The 19,257-nt window shown below is 36.9% G+C and overlaps 3 protein-coding genes across 7 annotated transcripts in view; 2 read left to right on the forward strand and 1 right to left on the reverse strand.

The window, feature by feature from the left end:
* Window positions 1-169: 169 nt before the first annotated feature.
* Window positions 170-3,022, forward strand: LOC129739998 (eukaryotic initiation factor 4A-III). The gene is made up of 3 exons (XM_055731577.1): window positions 170-415; window positions 480-1,038; window positions 2,245-3,022. The coding sequence occupies exons 1-3, from the start codon at window positions 280-282 to the stop codon at window positions 2,750-2,752; spliced, it is 1,203 nt and encodes a 400-aa protein (XP_055587552.1). The 5' UTR covers window positions 170-279; the 3' UTR covers window positions 2,753-3,022.
* Window positions 3,023-3,137: 115 nt separating this feature from the next.
* LOC129739999 (uncharacterized) overlaps window positions 3,138-19,257 on the reverse strand; it is a 135,869-nt gene continuing 119,749 nt past the window's right edge. For both annotated transcript variants that reach the window (XM_055731578.1, XM_055731579.1), the window contains 4 exons: window positions 6,377-7,182; window positions 5,690-6,022; window positions 5,448-5,627; window positions 3,138-5,372 (listed from right to left, as the gene is read on the reverse strand). In XM_055731578.1, the coding sequence (XP_055587553.1) occupies window positions 5,202-5,372; window positions 5,448-5,627; window positions 5,690-6,022; window positions 6,377-7,174 (1,482 nt within the window). In that variant the 5' untranslated portion in view covers window positions 7,175-7,182 and the 3' untranslated portion in view covers window positions 3,138-5,201. The remainder of the gene's footprint in view (window positions 5,373-5,447; window positions 5,628-5,689; window positions 6,023-6,376; window positions 7,183-19,257) is intronic.
* LOC129740001 (uncharacterized protein K02A2.6-like) lies at window positions 10,759-17,734 on the forward strand. 4 transcript variants are annotated; one of them, XR_008736061.1, is made up of 5 exons: window positions 10,759-10,824; window positions 15,446-16,687; window positions 16,842-16,987; window positions 17,064-17,194; window positions 17,270-17,734. XR_008736061.1 is itself a non-coding variant. In XM_055731581.1 (5 exons), exon 1 carries the CDS (start codon window positions 14,549-14,551, stop codon window positions 15,809-15,811), a length of 1,263 nt encoding a protein of 420 aa, XP_055587556.1. In that variant the 5' UTR covers window positions 13,841-14,548; the 3' UTR covers window positions 15,812-16,502; window positions 16,598-16,687; window positions 16,842-16,987; window positions 17,064-17,194; window positions 17,270-17,734. The 4 variants fall into 4 exon arrangements, 2 of the variants coding, with proteins under 2 accessions (XP_055587556.1, XP_055587555.1); XR_008736062.1 differs by lacking the exon at window positions 10,759-10,824 and adding an exon at window positions 11,255-11,334; XM_055731581.1 differs by lacking the exon at window positions 10,759-10,824 and having other exon boundaries at window positions 13,841-16,502; window positions 16,598-16,687.

Below are 19,257 nucleotides of genomic sequence, written 5' to 3' on the forward strand. Positions count from 1 at the left end.
ATGTGTCTTGACGTTTCAATCCATAATATCACCCTTTTGATCGCAGGGCCCTCTGAGAGTCGTTTTGAACTGCAAATCGCCAATACCAAAAACAAGAAATATTTTGCTATACCATTGAACAGAGCTAACACACGAATGAATGACGGAGGTGGATTCTGCATCAAATTGACATCGCACGCACGCATTCAATTTCGCTTCGAGCCGAGAGAAGGACGCATTTTCCCATCGTTTCGTGCTAAAAAAAATCAAGTGAAACACTTTCCCCGAAACTACGGTGCAATGGCAGGAAGACGAGTCCCGGCCAACGAAGACCTCTCAAATGTGGAATTCGAAACCAGTGAAGATGTCGAAGTGCTCCCAACCTTCAATTCCATGGGCCTCCGCGAGGAGTTACTGCGGGGTGTTTATGCTTATGGTAAGTGTCCATTTTGTCCGGGTTTCTAGAAAAGATGTTAATTTGAGCTTAATTCCGCATTCAGGTTTCGAAAAACCATCTGCCATTCAACAGCGTAGTATTCTTCCGATAGTAAAAGGCAGGGATGTCATCGCTCAAGCCCAGTCCGGTACCGGTAAAACGGCAACTTTCTCCATCGCCATCCTCCAGTCGATGGATACGACGCTGAGAGAAACACAGGTACTTTGCCTTTCGCCCACCCGTGAATTGGCTGTCCAGATTCAGAAAGTTATTCTGGCGCTGGGAGATTTCATGAACGTCCAATGCCACGCTTGCATCGGTGGAACCAATCTGGGCGAGGACATCCGAAAGTTGGACTACGGTCAGCATGTAGTCAGCGGAACACCGGGCCGAGTGTTCGATATGATTAAGCGACGGGTGCTGCGAACTCGTTCGATCAAGATGCTGGTTTTAGACGAGGCGGATGAAATGTTAAACAAAGGTTTCAAGGAGCAGATCTACGACGTTTACCGGTATCTGCCGCCGGCCACTCAGGTGGTGCTGATTTCCGCCACACTACCGCACGAGATCCTCGAAATGACGTCCAAATTTATGACGGATCCGATTCGGATTCTTGTAAAACGGTATGTTGATTAATGTTTGGATATGTCTATATGTAGGATCTATAAGTTTTATTTCCTCGTTTTATTGTTTTCTTGTATGTATTTCATTTTCACTTTAAATATTTACGACAACTTTGCTCGATTCATTAGGACCCGTGTGAATCTTAGATTTAAAAAACTCAACTATCCAATTCAAAAAAAATGTTGGCCTGTTTTATTTTTAACCCTTTGAGTGCTATGTGAACTATCATTCAATTTATAATCACATTTTCCACCGGCACTGAATATAAGGTTGGTACATTTCAGGTGGAGGGACTTGAAAAAACGTATTTCTTTTAAACTTTAACAAAACTACTCGATTTGAATAGGTCTGTACCGAAAACCTACTTACTTTTTTTACTTTAAGGTGACACAATTATTCTGCAAACATTCAATTAAAAATTTGGCGAATGTTTCAAAATTCACAGAGGGTGTTTTTCTCTTTCTTTGTGTGTTTGTAATAGTTTGTATTGATCATTTTCAACAACATCTGAATTGTGTCGTTATAAATAAGATAAACTTAATAGCATGCCAGCATCAGATTTGTTGAGCCTTTTCGAATGAATTACTTGTCTCATATGTTCCGAAAACCTGAAGTCATCTGATGAAAACGGTATAGTTGTTAAAAACAAAGATGATCTTTAATTTACTAACTTAAGCATACCATACTTTCAACCACACGGTCGAGCACTTCAGGACGAATTCTTAAAAAAAAATTAAAATCTGAACAAAATTTAGACTCTATTCTTTAAAAAAAAAAACGGAAGAAAAAATGAAGAATATTTATCTATTTCCATACCAAATAAGTATGTTTTGTCCCAGATTTCTCAGGAACCCAATATCTTTGATGATAAACATTTCGAAAATCAGGGAGACCTCTTCTTGTAAAACCTCATCTGGTTGAAAATAATCGACTCAAATACATGAGGGGCATTAACATGGAAGAAATAGAAGCAAAATGAATTAATCGCTTAAGTTTTTTGGCAGTTTTGGGCAGAATAGTTGAAAAGGTCAATATTCGGCCGTTGGTACATCTCTAGCAGAAAGTTTAATGAAAGTATCACCAGAGAAAAGAGTTATGGCAGTTCAAAGTTGACATTGCAACCAATTTCTATCGAAAAAATGTACAATTTCCATAAAAATTACATCCTACCTACCTATTTTAATCATTTTTCTCTTCACCCGCAGTGATGAACTGACGCTGGAAGGCATCAAGCAGTTTTTCGTGGCCGTCGAGCGAGAGGAGTGGAAATTCGATACCCTGTGCGATCTGTACGATACACTGACAATTACCCAAGCAGTCATTTTCTGCAACACCAAGCGTAAGGTCGATTGGTTGACGGAGAAGATGCGAGAAGCCAACTTCACCGTGAGCTCCATGCACGGTGACATGCCCCAGAAGGAGCGTGACGAGATTATGAAGGAGTTCCGATCGGGCCAGAGCCGTGTCCTCATCACAACCGACGTTTGGGCTCGTGGTATCGATGTGCAGCAGGTGTCCCTGGTCATCAACTACGATCTGCCGAACAATCGTGAGTTGTACATTCATCGTATCGGTCGTTCGGGTCGATTCGGCCGTAAGGGTGTGGCCATCAACTTTGTTAAGAGCGACGACATCAGAATTCTGCGAGATATCGAACAGTACTACTCGACGCAGATTGATGAAATGCCAATGAACGTGGCAGATTTGATTTAAGATGATCTACGCTGTGGTAATTGGCAGAAAATTTTACATCATTCAATATTAAAAAACCTATTTAACTGAACATTTACTAACTTAGCAAATAAGCTGATTTATGTGCACAGACTATATAGTACCGAATTGGAAATTTCGTATTTCAAGAATAGGGACAAGGAAGAGCACTTTTGCATAGTATCTTACCATTGACTCAAATGTGTAAGATTGATGGTAATAATAAAATGAGAATATCATTCAATTCGATAGAACAGTAATAAATTAAAGAGCGTTTTTAGTCGGAAGAACTATCCATTTTTTAGATTGTGTTTTGTGTGCTCGCCGCCTGTGGTAATTTCAATTGGGATTTTCGGATTCAAGTAAGTACTCGACTTATTATTTCGGTTGTACATTGAATGTTCTGCTTGTGTAAATTTTGAGCTTTTTATTGATCTTACAAATCAGGCTGACTTAATTTGTCTTTTCGCTCTTATATAACAGGAAAAGGCATTTAAACTAGGGATACCATACGTACTCTTTTAACCTTCCAAAGTCGTTCGGGTCAATATGACCCGAAGCGCACATTCAAATCATCATAACTCTTCGAGAAAAAATCGCAAAAATTTGATTTTGAAAACTTCCCTGGGGAATCACGAAATACACAATCTGTAGTACTAGGCAACTTCCTGTGACCACCGGAAGTGCTCGCTCAAAAAAATCCGTAATTAGGCTGTTCGGGTCTATATGACCCAAGAGTTTGCGTAAGTTCCCCTGGCCGCAAATATTTACCGATTTCGATGAATTTTAATTCATTGTATAGATAATTTATTCTTTTTTTCTCAACATCGAAAAAAAATTTCGAAATATTTTACAAGATCACCAGTAGCTGATTCCGAATGAAAAAAGTCCCGAAAAAGAGCTCTTTTTAGAATGCTTATAACATTCAAAACAAATGTATCACTGAAGAATTCTTATGATAAAATATCTAAAAAGATTCAAGAAGCATATTTCAATTTGTAGAAATAATCTTTTTCTATTTTAAAATCAAAACATTTACTACGCAAAGAGGCATCAGCACAATCAATCAATAAACCACTCGGCGAGACGGCAGTTCCTCCTGCTTCTGGGTTGGGTGGTAGATTTGGTGAGGGACAAAAAGAGAGCTAAAGGATTTGCTTCTCCCGCGGCTACGTGAGGGGTGCGAGATTTGTACACCAACCTGCTGAAAACGTGGGCCAAACTGGCTGAAATCTGGCAGCATTCAGTAAATTCGAAAATGGTTGCTACAAATTTTCAAAACACCACACAAAAAGTATGTCAATCGAAAGAAGAGATTCTAATGAATCTCTAGGTATATAAAAAGTGACCTATTTGAGTTCAAATTTTAGAGAAATCACGCTATCAAAATCCCGTAAACCCACCGACACGAGGGGGAGTTTGAAAAATGACAAAAAAGATGTGAGTTTCATTACAATATACTGAACAACTGAGATTTTTGAGGAACCAACTATGTTCTACGAAAATAATAATCAAGTTAACTAAAAAAAACTAAAATTTGAATTTAGAGAATCGGTCCATTGGTAAGCGAGATACAGCAATGCAAAGCCAAAATTGGGTGACTTTTTGGAGTATGATTTTTTTCCTACCGGAAGTTCCGGGATAGCGGCCAAAACTTCCTTTGGACCACCAGAAAATTATACATCCTTGGATAGATTTATTCTTGACAATTCCAAATATTATAAAATCAGCGCGATATTTGAAACCTGTCACAAGTTATAATAAGCATTCTAAAAAGAGCTCTTTTTCGGGACTTTTTTCATTCGGAATCAGCTACTGGTGATCTTGTAAAATATTTCGAAATTATTTTTCGATATTGAGAAACTAGAATAAATTATCTATACAATGAATTAAAATTCATCGAAATCGGTCAATATTTGCGGCCAGGAGAACTTACGTAAACTACAGGTAAAATTTATCTTAAATAGATTTGTACGGAAATTTTGCGAACAGCTTTGGAAGGTTAAGAGAACATGTACTTTTTTTCGATCGAAAAATGGCGTACTCTTCTTTTTTGTGAAATTTTACCAAATGTACTTTTTTTTGTTGAAATACATTTGATAAGAAAAAACTAACGTATTTTTTTCAATTTAAAAATTGTTTCACATCTTATGCAAAAAACACAAAGGGAATACAGCTTACAACAAATTACTTTAACATTTTGTTTTAATAAACTTGCATTTTAGTCGTTATAAAAAGTGAGCGCGATAAGCGCCTTTGAGTATGCAAACAGTAATCAATATGCACAAAATGTTGGTATAGTATAAGAATATTCTTAAATAAAATTTATAATTCAGAAAAAAACGAGCTCAGATAGCTCGAAATATATACAGTAGAATCCCGCTATTATCTATTGATTACAAACAGTCATATTATTAAACCTACTGTCGAAGTAATTTTAAAAGCAGCCAAATCAATTATTGCGCTGCAGCTCTTTCAAGCACTCGTAGAAAATTCTATCTTCCTGATAAGACTCCTCGCCATCCGGTCCAAACAAGGTTAGCATTTCTGGGCAATCCTTGAAGTAGCGCTCGACCACGGAGCGTCCAAACACGGAAATCGATTTGTCGCAGGAAACGGATGCCTACAAATTCGAAATAGGGAAATGTTAGAAAATTCAACACACCTAATCCAACCTGGCTGGGCTCGTGGTGCTCACCTTAAGCGAGTGAAGAAAATCACATTTGCCCCGGATCGCTTGAATCCGGCCGTACTGGTCCCGCATGTGCTGCTTGAATGTGATCAAAAAGTTTACTAGCGCAGTTTTCGCTTCCAGAGTGCTGTCGATGGCCTCCGGTTCGATGGCAAAAACGACTAGCACGAAGAGCAGATTTACACCCTGGAAAAAAATTATTTGAATATGAAACGAATATGAAAAATATGTTTGATAAAAAAACTCACATGCATATATCTTCCATGTTCACGACTGATGCCACTAGTTGCCTTTTCCAGCTCGAATGGTAACATGGATAGGAGACGTTTCTGCCACCGGTAGAACCGACGATTACGGAATTCGAGGGCGCACAGCTTTCTTAGGTCTTCCAGCACCGGCTCGTATAGGTGACACTTGTTGTCCAGCGCTTGGATATCATCGAGATCATCAATAGTGTGGTTTGGCAGATCGATGGTCAGCAATTTCAGCAAATAGAGCAGCAGAACCGATGATTGTTCCAAATTTTGCTCGAAAGCTAGACCATCCAGAAGGGTTTCGATGACGTCGTCTAGTTTGGACCACTTAAAAAATAAAAAGATATATCAGGGTATGTTTCCCAAAAACAGTTACAAAACCATGTCCTTGAAGTTGTATATAAAGAAACATTTGTAAAGAAAACGGAACAGTTCAACGGTTTAGTCGCGGAATAAATGACAATTTTGCCTTTGGTACACTGGATTTTTGAATGTTTCTATCCCCGCGCACGGTAAGTTTTCTAGTGTATAACAGCAGTTATACAACCGAATGACCTTGAGAAAATATTCAATTAAACAATCGTTATCATTTCTTTAAAAAAAATTAATTTAAAAATGGGGGACGGAAAATAACCCAGAACTTAATAAATTATCTAAACGATCATATAATGCGTTAATTACCTTAGAAAAATCCTTACTGTGTGCTTCGGTCAACTCGAGATACTGATAGTGGCACTGCCAAAGATTACGCAGAAATTGTTCTTTTTTAGACTTGGCATTTAGCCGAAAAGCGTTCTGGAACACGACCTGATGGATATTGCTATCCATCATCAGTTTGCGGTGTTCTTTGTTCAGCAGCACATTGAACAATCGCAGGCCAAAAAGTTCGTATTCTGGATCGTGGTACTCAACTAATGATATGCCGATCGAAAGCATCAACGATGCAATTGATTGTGTCAACTCAGGAACATTTGGCAGAAGTCCACTGAACAGCAACTCACAAATTCGAATAAAACTTAGCAAATCACCTAGATGGAACATCCATTCCTTGCCGGGAAGCACCTTCTGATAGTGCTGCCAAAGGTGCTTTTGTAGCTGATCCGCTCCTTCCCCTAGGACAATGTTCTCCAGCAGTCCTTCACTGTAGATTCGACTGATTTGAGCTCGAAAGACGAGATGTTCGGTTTGGAAATCAAGAACAGGCCCCTGTGGATCATGAAGTTGTTCCGTCACGATGAGTACTAACTGAAGCCGGAAGTCCAGGTTATCCTGGTTGTATGGGTCATAGCCGAGCAGTCTGTTGCCGTGCTGTGTGATGAGATCGAAGATTTTCGGTAGGGTTGCGTTGAGGCATGCTAAGAACTCCTGGAATGTAGCCGGTGTGAGGGGAGCTTCATCGACGCTACGAGTTAACCGGGGTAATTTGCAGCATTTGATAAGGTCTGTGGCACGTTCTATGAGTAGGCTGTCGTCACCCATCGTGAATTCTGTGGGTAAGAAGAAAATTTGGGTTGGTATTTTGAAAGCAACGTAGGGGAGAATGGGGATACTTCATCCCCTTTTCGTATTTACATCATAACTTTTTAGAAAAATTTAGAAACTCGCCGTATTTTACAATTTCTGATAGCGTGTAATTTCAAGTTTATATGCTTCAAATGTTAGAACGATAAATAAACACCATAAATGAACTAGATACATTTTAGTGGGATGAAATATTGTGATATTTTTTAAATTAAAGGAGGCTTGATCCTTTACTCAAGCATCCCTAGCCCTCGGCAAACATCAAGCAAAACCCAAAGATAAAAGGACCGTTGACCCAAGGAATATTGAAAGAAGGTAGTGTCGAGAGCCATATTGGATTTTTTTCGTGACGTCACTGTTGCCATGCTGTCAAAGGTTTATACTGGTAGAACTCAAATTTCAAAGTTAAACACATTAAAAAACTATATTAAAATCCAATTTGATTCGGATTATGTTGTAAGTTTACTAGTTGATTGTGCTATGAGGTTTCTTTGTGTTTAATAGACTGCAGTGTGTATTATTCTTGAATTTTTTATTGAATGCACAGTCATGCTCTATGTGAAACAAGCAAAAATAATAATTTTCCCCTTTCAAAAGGTCTGATTGGTAGTTTATGGCAACGCACCTCATCGACATGATTTGAATCTAACATGGTGTACCATATGAATTTCTAATTTAGAACAATTAACCCCAATAAAACCATTGCAACTTTGGTTTACTAAATTCAAGTAAAAGATTGTGGTTGGATTCGAAAAATACTATTTTTGGTTATTTTATTTCATCAACGATTCAAACTTAACTGATTTCAACATTTATAAGCAAAATTTTGAACTAATTATCAAGTTTTGTCAATTTGAGTTAGGATACCTCAGCAACTTCAATCGTCTGAATTAAAGCAAAACAACTACTACATTCAACTTTTTTAGTATCAGTTTTGAAGAACAACAATATTTCTAGAATTATGTGCCTTCAAAGTTGAAAAAATATTCAAATTTTTTTAATTGCTAATAAAAAAAGTAAAAAATTCCATATAAATTCACAGATTATTGGCAACAGTGACGTCACAGGCGGTACTAATACTAAAGCAAGGCTGCCTCGGCACTACCTCCTTTAAATATTCCTTGCCGTTGACCTATCATATGCTTCTTTTATTTATCGAGTTTAAAAAAGTTAAAAAAAATGACTTTATATAATTGAGCAAGCCATATATAATTGCATCGATATGGGAACCTAAAGTTCATAAGAAAAAAAAAATGGTTAAATGATACATCAATAAATCACACAAACGCAACCAATTTGCAAATCATAGCTTGCACGCTCGATTTTAATTAACCATTTTTGTTTAAAATGTAACCATTTTTTGGTTCTCGATGGAGAACTATCAATTTGGTTACTTTTTTTAACGATATTTTTCGCATAAATTTTAACCATGGTAGAAGTTCTTCAGCATTCAACCAAATTTGGTTAAAAATTTATCCATAAAATAAACGAACACCGTGTGAAGAACCTCCTACATGGGTCTCCCGCAGGGTTCATGTTTAAGCCCACTTTTGTACAACTTTTACGTAAGTGACATCGACAGTTGTCTCTCTGAAGGCTGCACTTTAAGACAACTTGCAGATGATGGCGTAGTATCTGTAACAGGTAATACTGAGTCACATCTGCACAGACCTTTACAAGATACTTTAAACAGATTGTCATCCTGGGCTTTGGGGCTTGGAATCGAGTTCTCTCCAGAGAAAGCGGAGTTAGTGGTTTTCTCTAAAAAGCATAGACCAGCTCAACCACAGCTCCAACTTCTTGGCAGGACGATCACTCAATCGAGGTGTTTTAAGTATCTTGGGGTTTGGTTTGATTCCAAATGTACCTGGAGAGCACACATTGTGTATCTGAAAGGAAAATGCCAACAGAGAATCAATTTTCTCCGATCAATCACTGGCACCTGGTGGGGAGCCCATCCAGAAGATCTTTTAAAATTGTATCGAACAACTATCCTCTCAGTTATGGAATATGGTAGCTTCTGTTTCCAGTCGGCTGCCAAAACTCACCTCATAAAACTCGAGCGTATCCAATACCGTTGTCTTCGCATCGCTTTGGGCTGTATGCCCTCTACGCACAACATGAGTCTTGAAGTTTTGGCAGGAATACTCCCTTTGAAAGATCGATTCAATCTACTGTCACTCCGGTTCCTCATTAGGTGTGAGGTCATGAACCCATTGGTGATCGTTAACTTTGAAAGGTTACTTGAGCAAAATTTTCATACAAGATTTATGTCTATATACCATGTCCTCATGTCAATGCAGGTAAACCCTTCTTCGTATTCTCCAGCTCGTGTTTGTAGCCCAGACTACGATAATTCTTCTGTCCAGTTTGATTTGTCTATGCAGCAGGAAATTCGTGGAATCCCGGATCCGCATCGTCCACTTCTGATTCCAAGAATTTTCGAAGCTAAATATAGACACGTCGATGCTGATAAATTGTACTTTACTGATGGATCACTTATAGAGGAATCAACAGGATTTGGAGTGTTCAACGAAATATCTTGCGCCTCTTACAGCCTCGAGTCACCATGCTCTGTGTATATAGCAGAGTTAGCAGCAATTCATTGGGCTTTGGACAGTATCGCTTCAAGGCCAATCGGGCACTACTTTATTGTAACGGATAGTCTGAGTTCTGTTCAAGCTATTCACTCCATAAAACCGGGAAAGCACTCGCCATACTTCTTCGAGAAGATACGGGATAGTTTGAGTGCTTTATCAAAACGTCGCTTTACCATCACCTTTGTTTGGGTTCCCTCTCATTGCTCGATAGAGGGTAATGAGAAGGCAGACTCTCTGGCAAAGGTGGGGGCGATGGAAGGCGACACGTATCAGCGTGAAATCGCCTTCAACGAATTTTACTTTTTAGTTCGAAGAAACTCTCTTGTCAACTGGCAACGCAAATGGGACGAGGATGAGGATGGTCGGTGGCTGCACTCGATTATCCCAAGGGTAAGCCTTAAACCATGGTTTAATAGATTGGACCTGAGTCGGGATTTTATTCGTATATTTTCCCGTCTCATGTCCAATCATTGTTCCTTAGACGCGGTACTCTATCGTTTTGATATTGCTGGCAGCAATTTGTGTAGTTGCGGCCAAGGTTACTGAAGTATCCACTTTTATCGTGTAAGCGATGTTCGAATAGATCGGTTTCAAATGATATGCCCTTTCGAAAGGGTTCTATGTTTTTCGATGTCAAAAATGATAGGAGAGTGAGAGAGGATTAGAATTGTACAATTGGAGGACTGAATACATTCCTTTTGGTTTGGCATTTCAACGAGACAACATCTCTTTTATTTTGCTCCTGATCAACCACCACCCGTTTTCCAGACTATTTCAAGTGACGACGAGGAGAAAAATTTTAAGTTTTTTGTCGAGTGAAATAATCTGAAGATCTTTTTCGATGCGATTTTGTATCGCTTTTGGTGCGTGCTTATAACAAACATTGAACAAACAGAACAAGAACAGTTTAGTTGTGCAGAAATCTTTAGATTTCTAATTTCACGTGTTATTTTTTTTCTACGGATAAAAGTGCTTCGCCATCTGCTGCGAAAATTGTATTGTTCCGAGGTAACGGAAGTGTTTTCTTTTGTTCCGGTGCTCGAAACGCCGAAGTACATACGGTTTTCAGCGAATAGCATAAAAAGGAAGAGTTTTGAGAAACAAAAGAAAGTTCGGTACCCACATGTAAACGACGCCATTTTGACCGAAAAGAAGAGTTCCTTTGTACTTTTTTCTATCGAAGCCGGCGCTTCCCATTTCTGTTAAATTGAAGCTGCTCTGTTAAAGTTCCATAAAAAAAAAACGCATTTTTTATCGTGCGGTGTGCTTTGCATTTTTTTTTATTTGATGCTGGTAGCGATACGGCGTTGTTCCTGTTTTGAGGTTACGTGCTGCGGTCTGTGCTAACCGTTGTTCTTCCTGACGAAAATCTCATCGCTTGAGGAAAAAATCAACTAAAAAAAAAAAAGAAGATACACCGGAGGATTTTACCATAGAAGTTTGGTTTTGGCAGGTTCGTTTGTTGGTCTTTTTTTAAGGCATTTTAAGACGAATCTTTTTTGTACTAGCTGATATCAGGTATGTTTTTTGATTTTAAACTGTTTTAATTTTTTTTTTATTTTACTTGACGATAATGATTTTTTTTTAGGTTTATCATTTATTAATTTTTTTTCTTTTTATTTATTTCATTTTTTTTATTTTATTTTGTGTTTGTCTTTTTTTTTGTGTATTTTTTTTTTAATTTTTTTTTCGGGATTACACTATTTTGAATTTATTGCCGATTTTTTTTATTCTGTGATTTTTTTTCTTGCTGTGATAAATTATTGTTTTTTTTAATTCATTAGTGATTTTTTTTTTTCATTATATCATGGCACTTTCTACGACTGCTGAACAATTTATTCCGGGGGCTATACCGTTTAGCCAATATGTTGAGCATTTACAATTCTTGTTTCAACACAACAATTACCCTGAGGCAAAATATAAAACCTCTTTTCTGGCTGTTTGCGGAACCGAGGTTTATTCCCGCATTAAAGCCCTTTTTCCGGGAAGGGATATTAATCAAATTACTTACAAGGAAATAATTGATGGTTTGAAAAAGTACTATGACAAATCTGATTCCGAGGTAATGCAGAGTAACGATTTCTGGACTCGACGTCAACGTCATGACGAAAAAGGAATAGATTTTATTTTGTCGGTTAAGCAAGCAGCCGAGGAATGTAATTTCGGAGATCTTAAAGAAAGATTTACCAGGGATTTGTTAGCCATTGGGGTGTTTGATAAAGATTTGCAATTGAGAATGTTTTACGAAGATAACCTAACACTTAGTAAAGCTGAGAAGATGATTATTAACAGCGAATTGACAAAAGAGAAGATGCGTAAGCTGAATATTGCCGAAGAGAAATCTAGTATTATTGCGCGTTTGGGGCGTAGAGACGAAACTTTTTATCGCAAGCCTAATTACCGGGATCGAAGCAGAAGCAATAGCAGAGATCGTTACGTGAGATTTCGTGACTCTAGTAGAGAGAAACAAAATTCGAAGAAGCCTTTATATGTTTGTACCTACTGTAAAAAGAAAGGTCATACTGTGAATTTTTGCTATCGTTTAAATCGTCGAAGTCCCAGAGCGTACCAATCTACTTCTCGTTCCAACTATCCGTCCTCTGTTAAATTTATTGATGCTACCAGGCCTGAGCCTTCCACATCTGGTTTATTTAAACGGTTGAAGTTGGATATTTCTGATTCTGATGAATCTGATGAAGCATCATGTTTGATGATTTCAGTTGTTAATAAAATTAGCAAACCCTGTTATATTGATGCGTTGGTAGAAAATCGTAGGATGAATTTAGAGGTTGATTGTGGTTCAGCTGAAAGTGTAATTTCGGAGGATTTTTATTTGAGAGAATTTAAGAACTACAATCTCTCCCCATGTAATATGCGTTTGGTGGTAATCGATGGTAACAAACTAAATGTTCTAGGAAAATTCAAGGTTTTAGTACAGCTAAATGGTATTAGAGAACTGGTTGACCTGGTAGTACTGCAGTGTAGCAATGAATTTGTTCCTCTGATGGGCCGGACCTGGCTTGACGTATTTTGTTTGGATTGGAGAAAGGCTTTTGCTAAACCGTTGGTCCCGGAGAGCTATGTTAAAACACTGAAGCAGGAGGATATAGTTCAGAATTTAATGTGTAAGTTCCCTAGTGTTTTCGATAAAGATCTTTCTAAACCGATTATTGGTTTTGTAGGCGATATTGTGTTGAAAGATTACACTCCAATTTTCAAAAAAGCTTACGAAGTACCTTTGAGATTGCGGGACAGAGTTTTAGAACATTTAAAACAGCTAGAACAAGACAATATCATTTCTCCAGTTGAAGTAAGTGAGTGGGCATCACCAGTGGTTGTAGTGATTAAAAAGGATCAGGGAATTCGATTAGTAATCGATTGTAAAGTTTCAATTAACAAATTAATTGTTCCAAACACTTATCCTTTACCTTTGGCACAAGATATTTTTGCGAAATTGGCAGGTGCAAAAATATTCTGTTCTCTTGACCTAGCTGGTGCCTACACCCAATTGCTTCTATCAGAAAAATCAAAGGATTTCATGGTGATTAACACTATCAAAGGTTTGTATTCTTATAATCGTCTTCCACAGGGAACAGTTTCCAGTGCTTCTATTTTTCAAAAAGTAATGGATCAAATTTTAAAGGGTTTAGAATATGTTTGTTGTTATCTTGATGATGTTTTGATTGCTGGAAAGGATATCATTGACTGCAAAAGGAAGCTTTATTTGGTTTTAGAGAGATTGTCTAAAGCCAACATCAAAGTAAATATTAAGAAATGCAAATTTTTTGTAAATCGTTTACCATATTTAGGACATATTTTGACAGCTGATGGGTTGTTACCCTGTCCTGATAAAGTGGAGACTATCCGTGCAGCAAAAGCTCCGAAAAATGTTTCGGAGTTGAAGGCCTTTTTAGGTTTATTGACATTTTATTCTAAATTCATTCCTAATTTATCATCTCGTATTCACGTTTTATATTCGCTTTTAAAGAAAGATACTAAGTTTGTTTGGAATGGCGAATGTGAAAAGGTTTTTTTTGACTGTAAACAATATCTTCTTAACCCAAATCTTTTAGTTTATTTCGATCCAGCAAAACCCATAGTCCTAGTGACAGATGCCTGTTCTTATGGTCTTGGCGGTGTGATTTCTCATGTTATAAATGGAGAAGAAAGGCCTATAAGTTTTGCTTCATATTCTTTGAATGCGGCTCAGAAAAATTATCCGATTTTACATTTAGAAGCACTAGCTATTGTAACAACAGTTAAAAAATTTCACAAATTTTTGTACGGCCAAAAATTTACCATATTTACAGATCACAAACCTTTAATTGGTATTTTAGGTAAACACGGGAGAAATTCAATATCCGTAACAAGGTTACAAAGATACATTCTTGAATTAGCTATTTATGATTTTGATATTTTTTACCGTCCATCAGGAAAACTTGGAAATGCAGATTTTTGCTCTAGGTATCCGGTACAAAATTCTGTTCCAAAAGATTTGGATAGGGAATACGTAAAAAATTTGAATTTCACTTCCGAGTTTCCTCTTGATTATAAACAAATTGCAATTGAATCAAAATCTGACAGTTTCATTTCTAAAATTTTGGAATTTTTACGTAGAGGTTGGCCAGAACGTTTAGAAAAGCAGTTTAGGGATGTTTATTCATCACATCAAAACTTGGAAGAAGTTGATGGTTGTTTGTTATTTTGTGATCGTGTGATAATTCCAGATTCCATGAAAATGTTAATTTTAAAAATGCTCCATGCAAACCACTCTGGTATTACAAAAATAAAACAACTTGCCAGAAGAACCGTTTATTGGTTCGGCTTGAATACAGACATTGAAGAATTTGTCAAATCTTGTAGAATTTGTACAGAAATGAATTCTGTAACTAAGCCTCATCAATATTCCCAGTGGATCCCTACTGTAAAACCTTTTAGCAGAATCCATGCAGATTTTTTCCATCTCGATAGAAAAACCTTTTTAATAATTGTTGATAGTTATAGCAAATGGATCGAGATGGAATACATGAAGTATGGGACTGACGCTAAAAAAGTAGTTAAAATTTTTTTAAACTTATTTGCAAGGTATGGTCTTCCTGATGTTTTAATGACGGACGGAGGTCCGCCTTTTAATTCTGAGTATTTTGTAAATTTTTTCCAAAAACAAGGAATTTTGGTAATGAAAAGTCCACCGTACCATCCGGAGAGCAATGGCCAGGCAGAGAGGATGGTGAGGTTGGTAAAAGACGTATTTAAAAAATTTCTTTTGGATCCTGAAATAAAAAGGCTTGATATAGAAGAGCAAATTTCTTACTTTCTGTTTAATTATAGAAACACTTGTTTGGGAACAGATGGCATTTTTCCTTCTGAAATTTTGTTTTCCTACAAACCGAAGAATTTGTTAGATTTAATAAATCCGAAGAAAAGTTTTAAACATAATTTAAAAGAACCATATGATGATACATCACATGACTACCAACCTGAGGAGGGAGAGCCTAGTACCTCTGACAACGGTTTTAAAAACTTGACTAAAGGAGATCTGATATATTATAAAAATAATCATAAAACAGGTTTACCTAAATGGATTCAAGCAAAGTTTTTAAAAAATATTTCTAAAACCATTTCACAGATACTACTTGGAGGAAGGATAGTTCTGGCACATCGACGGCAATTGAAGTTGGCACCCACGTCTCGCCGAAAACCTTCAATACATCTAGTTTACCACCAAGATTATCACCAACTACCACATCAGAATGATTTTTACAACAACAGCAAACGGAAGAGGGAAGAAGATGCAGAGGACCCACAAACAGTTTCGGATTCGAGCTCCGATTTTTACGGGTTTCCCGCAGATTCTTACATTTACTCGGACGTCGACCAACCAGAAGAAGCAGGATCAATTTTTGAAGCCAGTCCGAATGAGAAGATTGAAAATCATCGTAAATCATCGAGAAGATTAAAAAGACGTCGAAAGTCTGATTTCGTTTATTACTAAAGTTAATTGAAACCTCAAAAGTTCATTCGATTTATTTTTCTTTTTGCAATTTTTGTAAGATTGCTTTCATATTTAAAGTTTTGCATTTTCGAATGTTCTATAAAAAGTTATTTTAGTTATCAACAATGTTCTCAGATAGGGTGAAGGAGTTGAAGTATCCACTTTTATCGTGTAAGCGATGTTCGAATAGATCGGTTTCAAATGATATGCCCTTTCGAAAGGGTTCTATGTTTTTCGATGTCAAAAATGATAGGAGAGTGAGAGAGGATTAGAATTGTACAATTGGAGGACTGAATACATTCCTTTTGGTTTGGCATTTCAACGAGACAACATCTCTTTTATTTTGCTCCTGATCAACCACCACCCGTTTTCCAGACTATTTCAGTTACCACGACATCGAGCATATTGTTTGGTCGTGCGAGGTCCATCTTGTCGCTAGAACGAATTTCATAGACTCCCTTCGGGCCCGAGGAAAACCACCCTATGTTCCAGTGAGAGATGTGCTGGCAGTGATAGACTTGGACTACATGTTCGAAATATATCTTTTCCTTAAAGCTATTGATCTTCGTCTATAATTCTTTTTATTTTCATATTTCCCTATCTATTTTCTTTTCTTTAAAAAAAAGTGAACTAGAAGTAAGCAAACTATTGTAAAAAAAACAAAAAGAGTTTGGCTCCTTAAAGCCTAAAGGTATGAGCCGTTTCAAATAAAGAATTAACAAAAAAAAAAAAAAAAACGAACACCGCCATTTTGGAAGTTTGACCGGTCGCGATTTCCTATTTCAGTAAACGAAAAATCAAATTTAAAGCATTTTCACACATTGAAAACCTTTAAGACACGATGGCCTAATCCTGAAATTTGCACTCTTTTTGAAGGTAGGTGTTTTTTTCTCTGAACTCAGTAGAAATTGCTGTTTAATTCCTTTTTTTTGGTGTTGAAAATTTTGTTTACGTTTAGCAGAAATATATTGGAAACTTTCATTTGAATAGTTTAAAAGTCTCACTGCTACTTTCAATCCTTTATGTATAGGCTTTAATAACGGAGCCTGGGGTTGGCCTGGAGCGACCGTAAGAATGAGATCGGGAAAAATCGTCAGATGCAGAAAGCAACCGGAGGTGGCTGGCAACGAAGAGGATTCGAATTCGGGTTTTGATCCGAGTTCGCCCGGCGGTTCGGTAAGTTGAAATAAATCCAATAAGTATAAAAAGATCATATAAAGAGATCAATTTATTTATTCCAACTCCCCCACAGGGTTTGCCTGCAATCTTGGCCTGGTCACGTTTGGTTGGGTTTGTAAAACATCGAAATGTGCAATAAAATTAAAATGTCCGCCGACGATTCGATGGTGCTAGATGTGCCCCGCAACGAAAATCATCAGACAGGTAAATATTTGCTTTTCAAAACCTTTTTTGATCATTTTTTATAAAAAACTAAAATTTTCCATTCTTTGTTTACAGTTGCAAGCGTATTTCTTGCGAACAAGCTGATGACCAATCAACACATTTGCCAGTTCGGTCACTTTGATCTTCCCAAGGCCCGAGAGTTTTCGTGCAGCATCCCGTACAAATGCCAGCAAGCGGCGGAAGCTACTCTGATCCACGGAAATGTTTTTCTTCTGAACTGACGATGTGATTGAGGGTGGAGGTATCAATGGTAACAGCTTCGATGGTTATTGAATCCTACATCTAAAGAAAATGAATTTCGAAGAGGTTCACAAATTTTCGGTGGTTGCCCCACACAATAAGTCATCTCTTCAATTTGTTCCTTTGAAGATGATGGCACCGATCGGTATCGAGTTCTGGATGTGCGAGATAAATACGCGCGTTCGATAACCGTATCAGAAAAAAACAGCAATGTCCGTTGTGGCCAGTGTATTTTCGCATGAATAAGCAGCTTTTAAAAAAAAGTACACAAAAATAAAATAAAAACGTCTTTAAAATCCGAAATGTATTTTCATTTATGTAAAACTTTCTAATTCCAGCATTTTTAATAATAAATTCGCCCGCTTTCTTTCCATTTTATGATATGGTTCAAAATTAACCGTTTTTCAGCTTCTCCGCAATAATTTCTTGCGGTTAAAAAGTAACCATATTTCCACTTCTCAAGAGAAGTCAAAAAATGACTTCTATGGAAGAAACCAAAAAATCACTTAACGCGGAAAGGTGTGAAAATGGTTACTTTTTAACGATAACTGGTTAATTAATTTCGAGCGTGTGTGGGGAATCGTGGGCCACATTTTTTAGGGTATCTTGGACCATCTATATTTTTATGTTTTAATACACATTCAGAACTTAAAATACGTTTTTTTCTATCTGATAAGTTTTCTTATGCCAAATGAAGAGTTATGAAAAATATTTTGTCCATCCTTTATAAGAAATTTTGCCAAAACGTTCGCTAGCCAGGGTTTTGCATCTATTCGATCATACAAAACTCTCTTTTTTATTTCATCATCTGAAATTGCTCTAAAATATCGCTTTTTTTAAATGGCAGAACTTAAGGAAAATAATATATTGAAAAATTCTGAGAAATGCCTAATGATACGTTATAAATGTAGAAAACCATACCATTTTTTATTTTAATTTTATCTTTTTTAAAACAGAAGTTATGGAACATAGAAAAAGTGACCCATGATTCTCCACTCTCCCATATTATAATTGTCTATTAAAGCATCTTCTTAACAATTCTTTAGAGCTAAGAAGAGTTCATGTTGAAACGCCTTTTGCGAGTTAGTTCGTATGATTTAACACAGCAACAATTGATTAAGGAAATTTTGCCTTTGAAACAATCCACATTTTGAAACAAGAACGTGAGAGCAGTACAACGTTCGTACCATTTCGGTGAGAAATCAATTTATTTTCCGATCAAAAACTGACATGTGTCCGACATGACGCGGTACACAACAACGGTTTGTGTACTGGTTTCAATATCCTTTCAATTTTCTTCTGCGTCCGTCCGTCCAAAGCAAGCGACCCACAGAAAAGGCAACAACGGTTCGAGACGGAACGTTCTGTCGATTACCAAATTGATTTAAGTTGTGTTTTCAAGTTCAAACACTTAATTATGATTTTAGAATTCACTATAATAAATATAATTCATATCGTGTGTCCGTTCTGGGCTAATCCTGACTATTTGATTTAAAAATCTGGCAAAAACTGTAAAAATTTTCAACACAAAATTCAGGTAAATCTGGTCAAAACCTAACAATAGTTCAACAAAAATCGAGAAGGAAAACACTAGGATCATTATTTTTTATTGAACGTATTAACAGATTTTAAATTGTATTCAAGGCTTCCAGAAAACCGTTGATGATTATTCTAATAATGATAATAAATGAATCAATTTGAGTTTTTTGTTTGGTTTTTCCGATAAGGTGAAAAACCCTCGGGCCCGGAGGCTTTTCTCAACGAAATCCCGGAAACTGAAATTTTGTACCAGATATTTGGGC

This window comes from Uranotaenia lowii, chromosome 1, assembly GCF_029784155.1.
Source record: "Uranotaenia lowii strain MFRU-FL chromosome 1, ASM2978415v1, whole genome shotgun sequence".
Classification (NCBI taxonomy): domain Eukaryota; kingdom Metazoa; phylum Arthropoda; class Insecta; order Diptera; family Culicidae; genus Uranotaenia; species Uranotaenia lowii.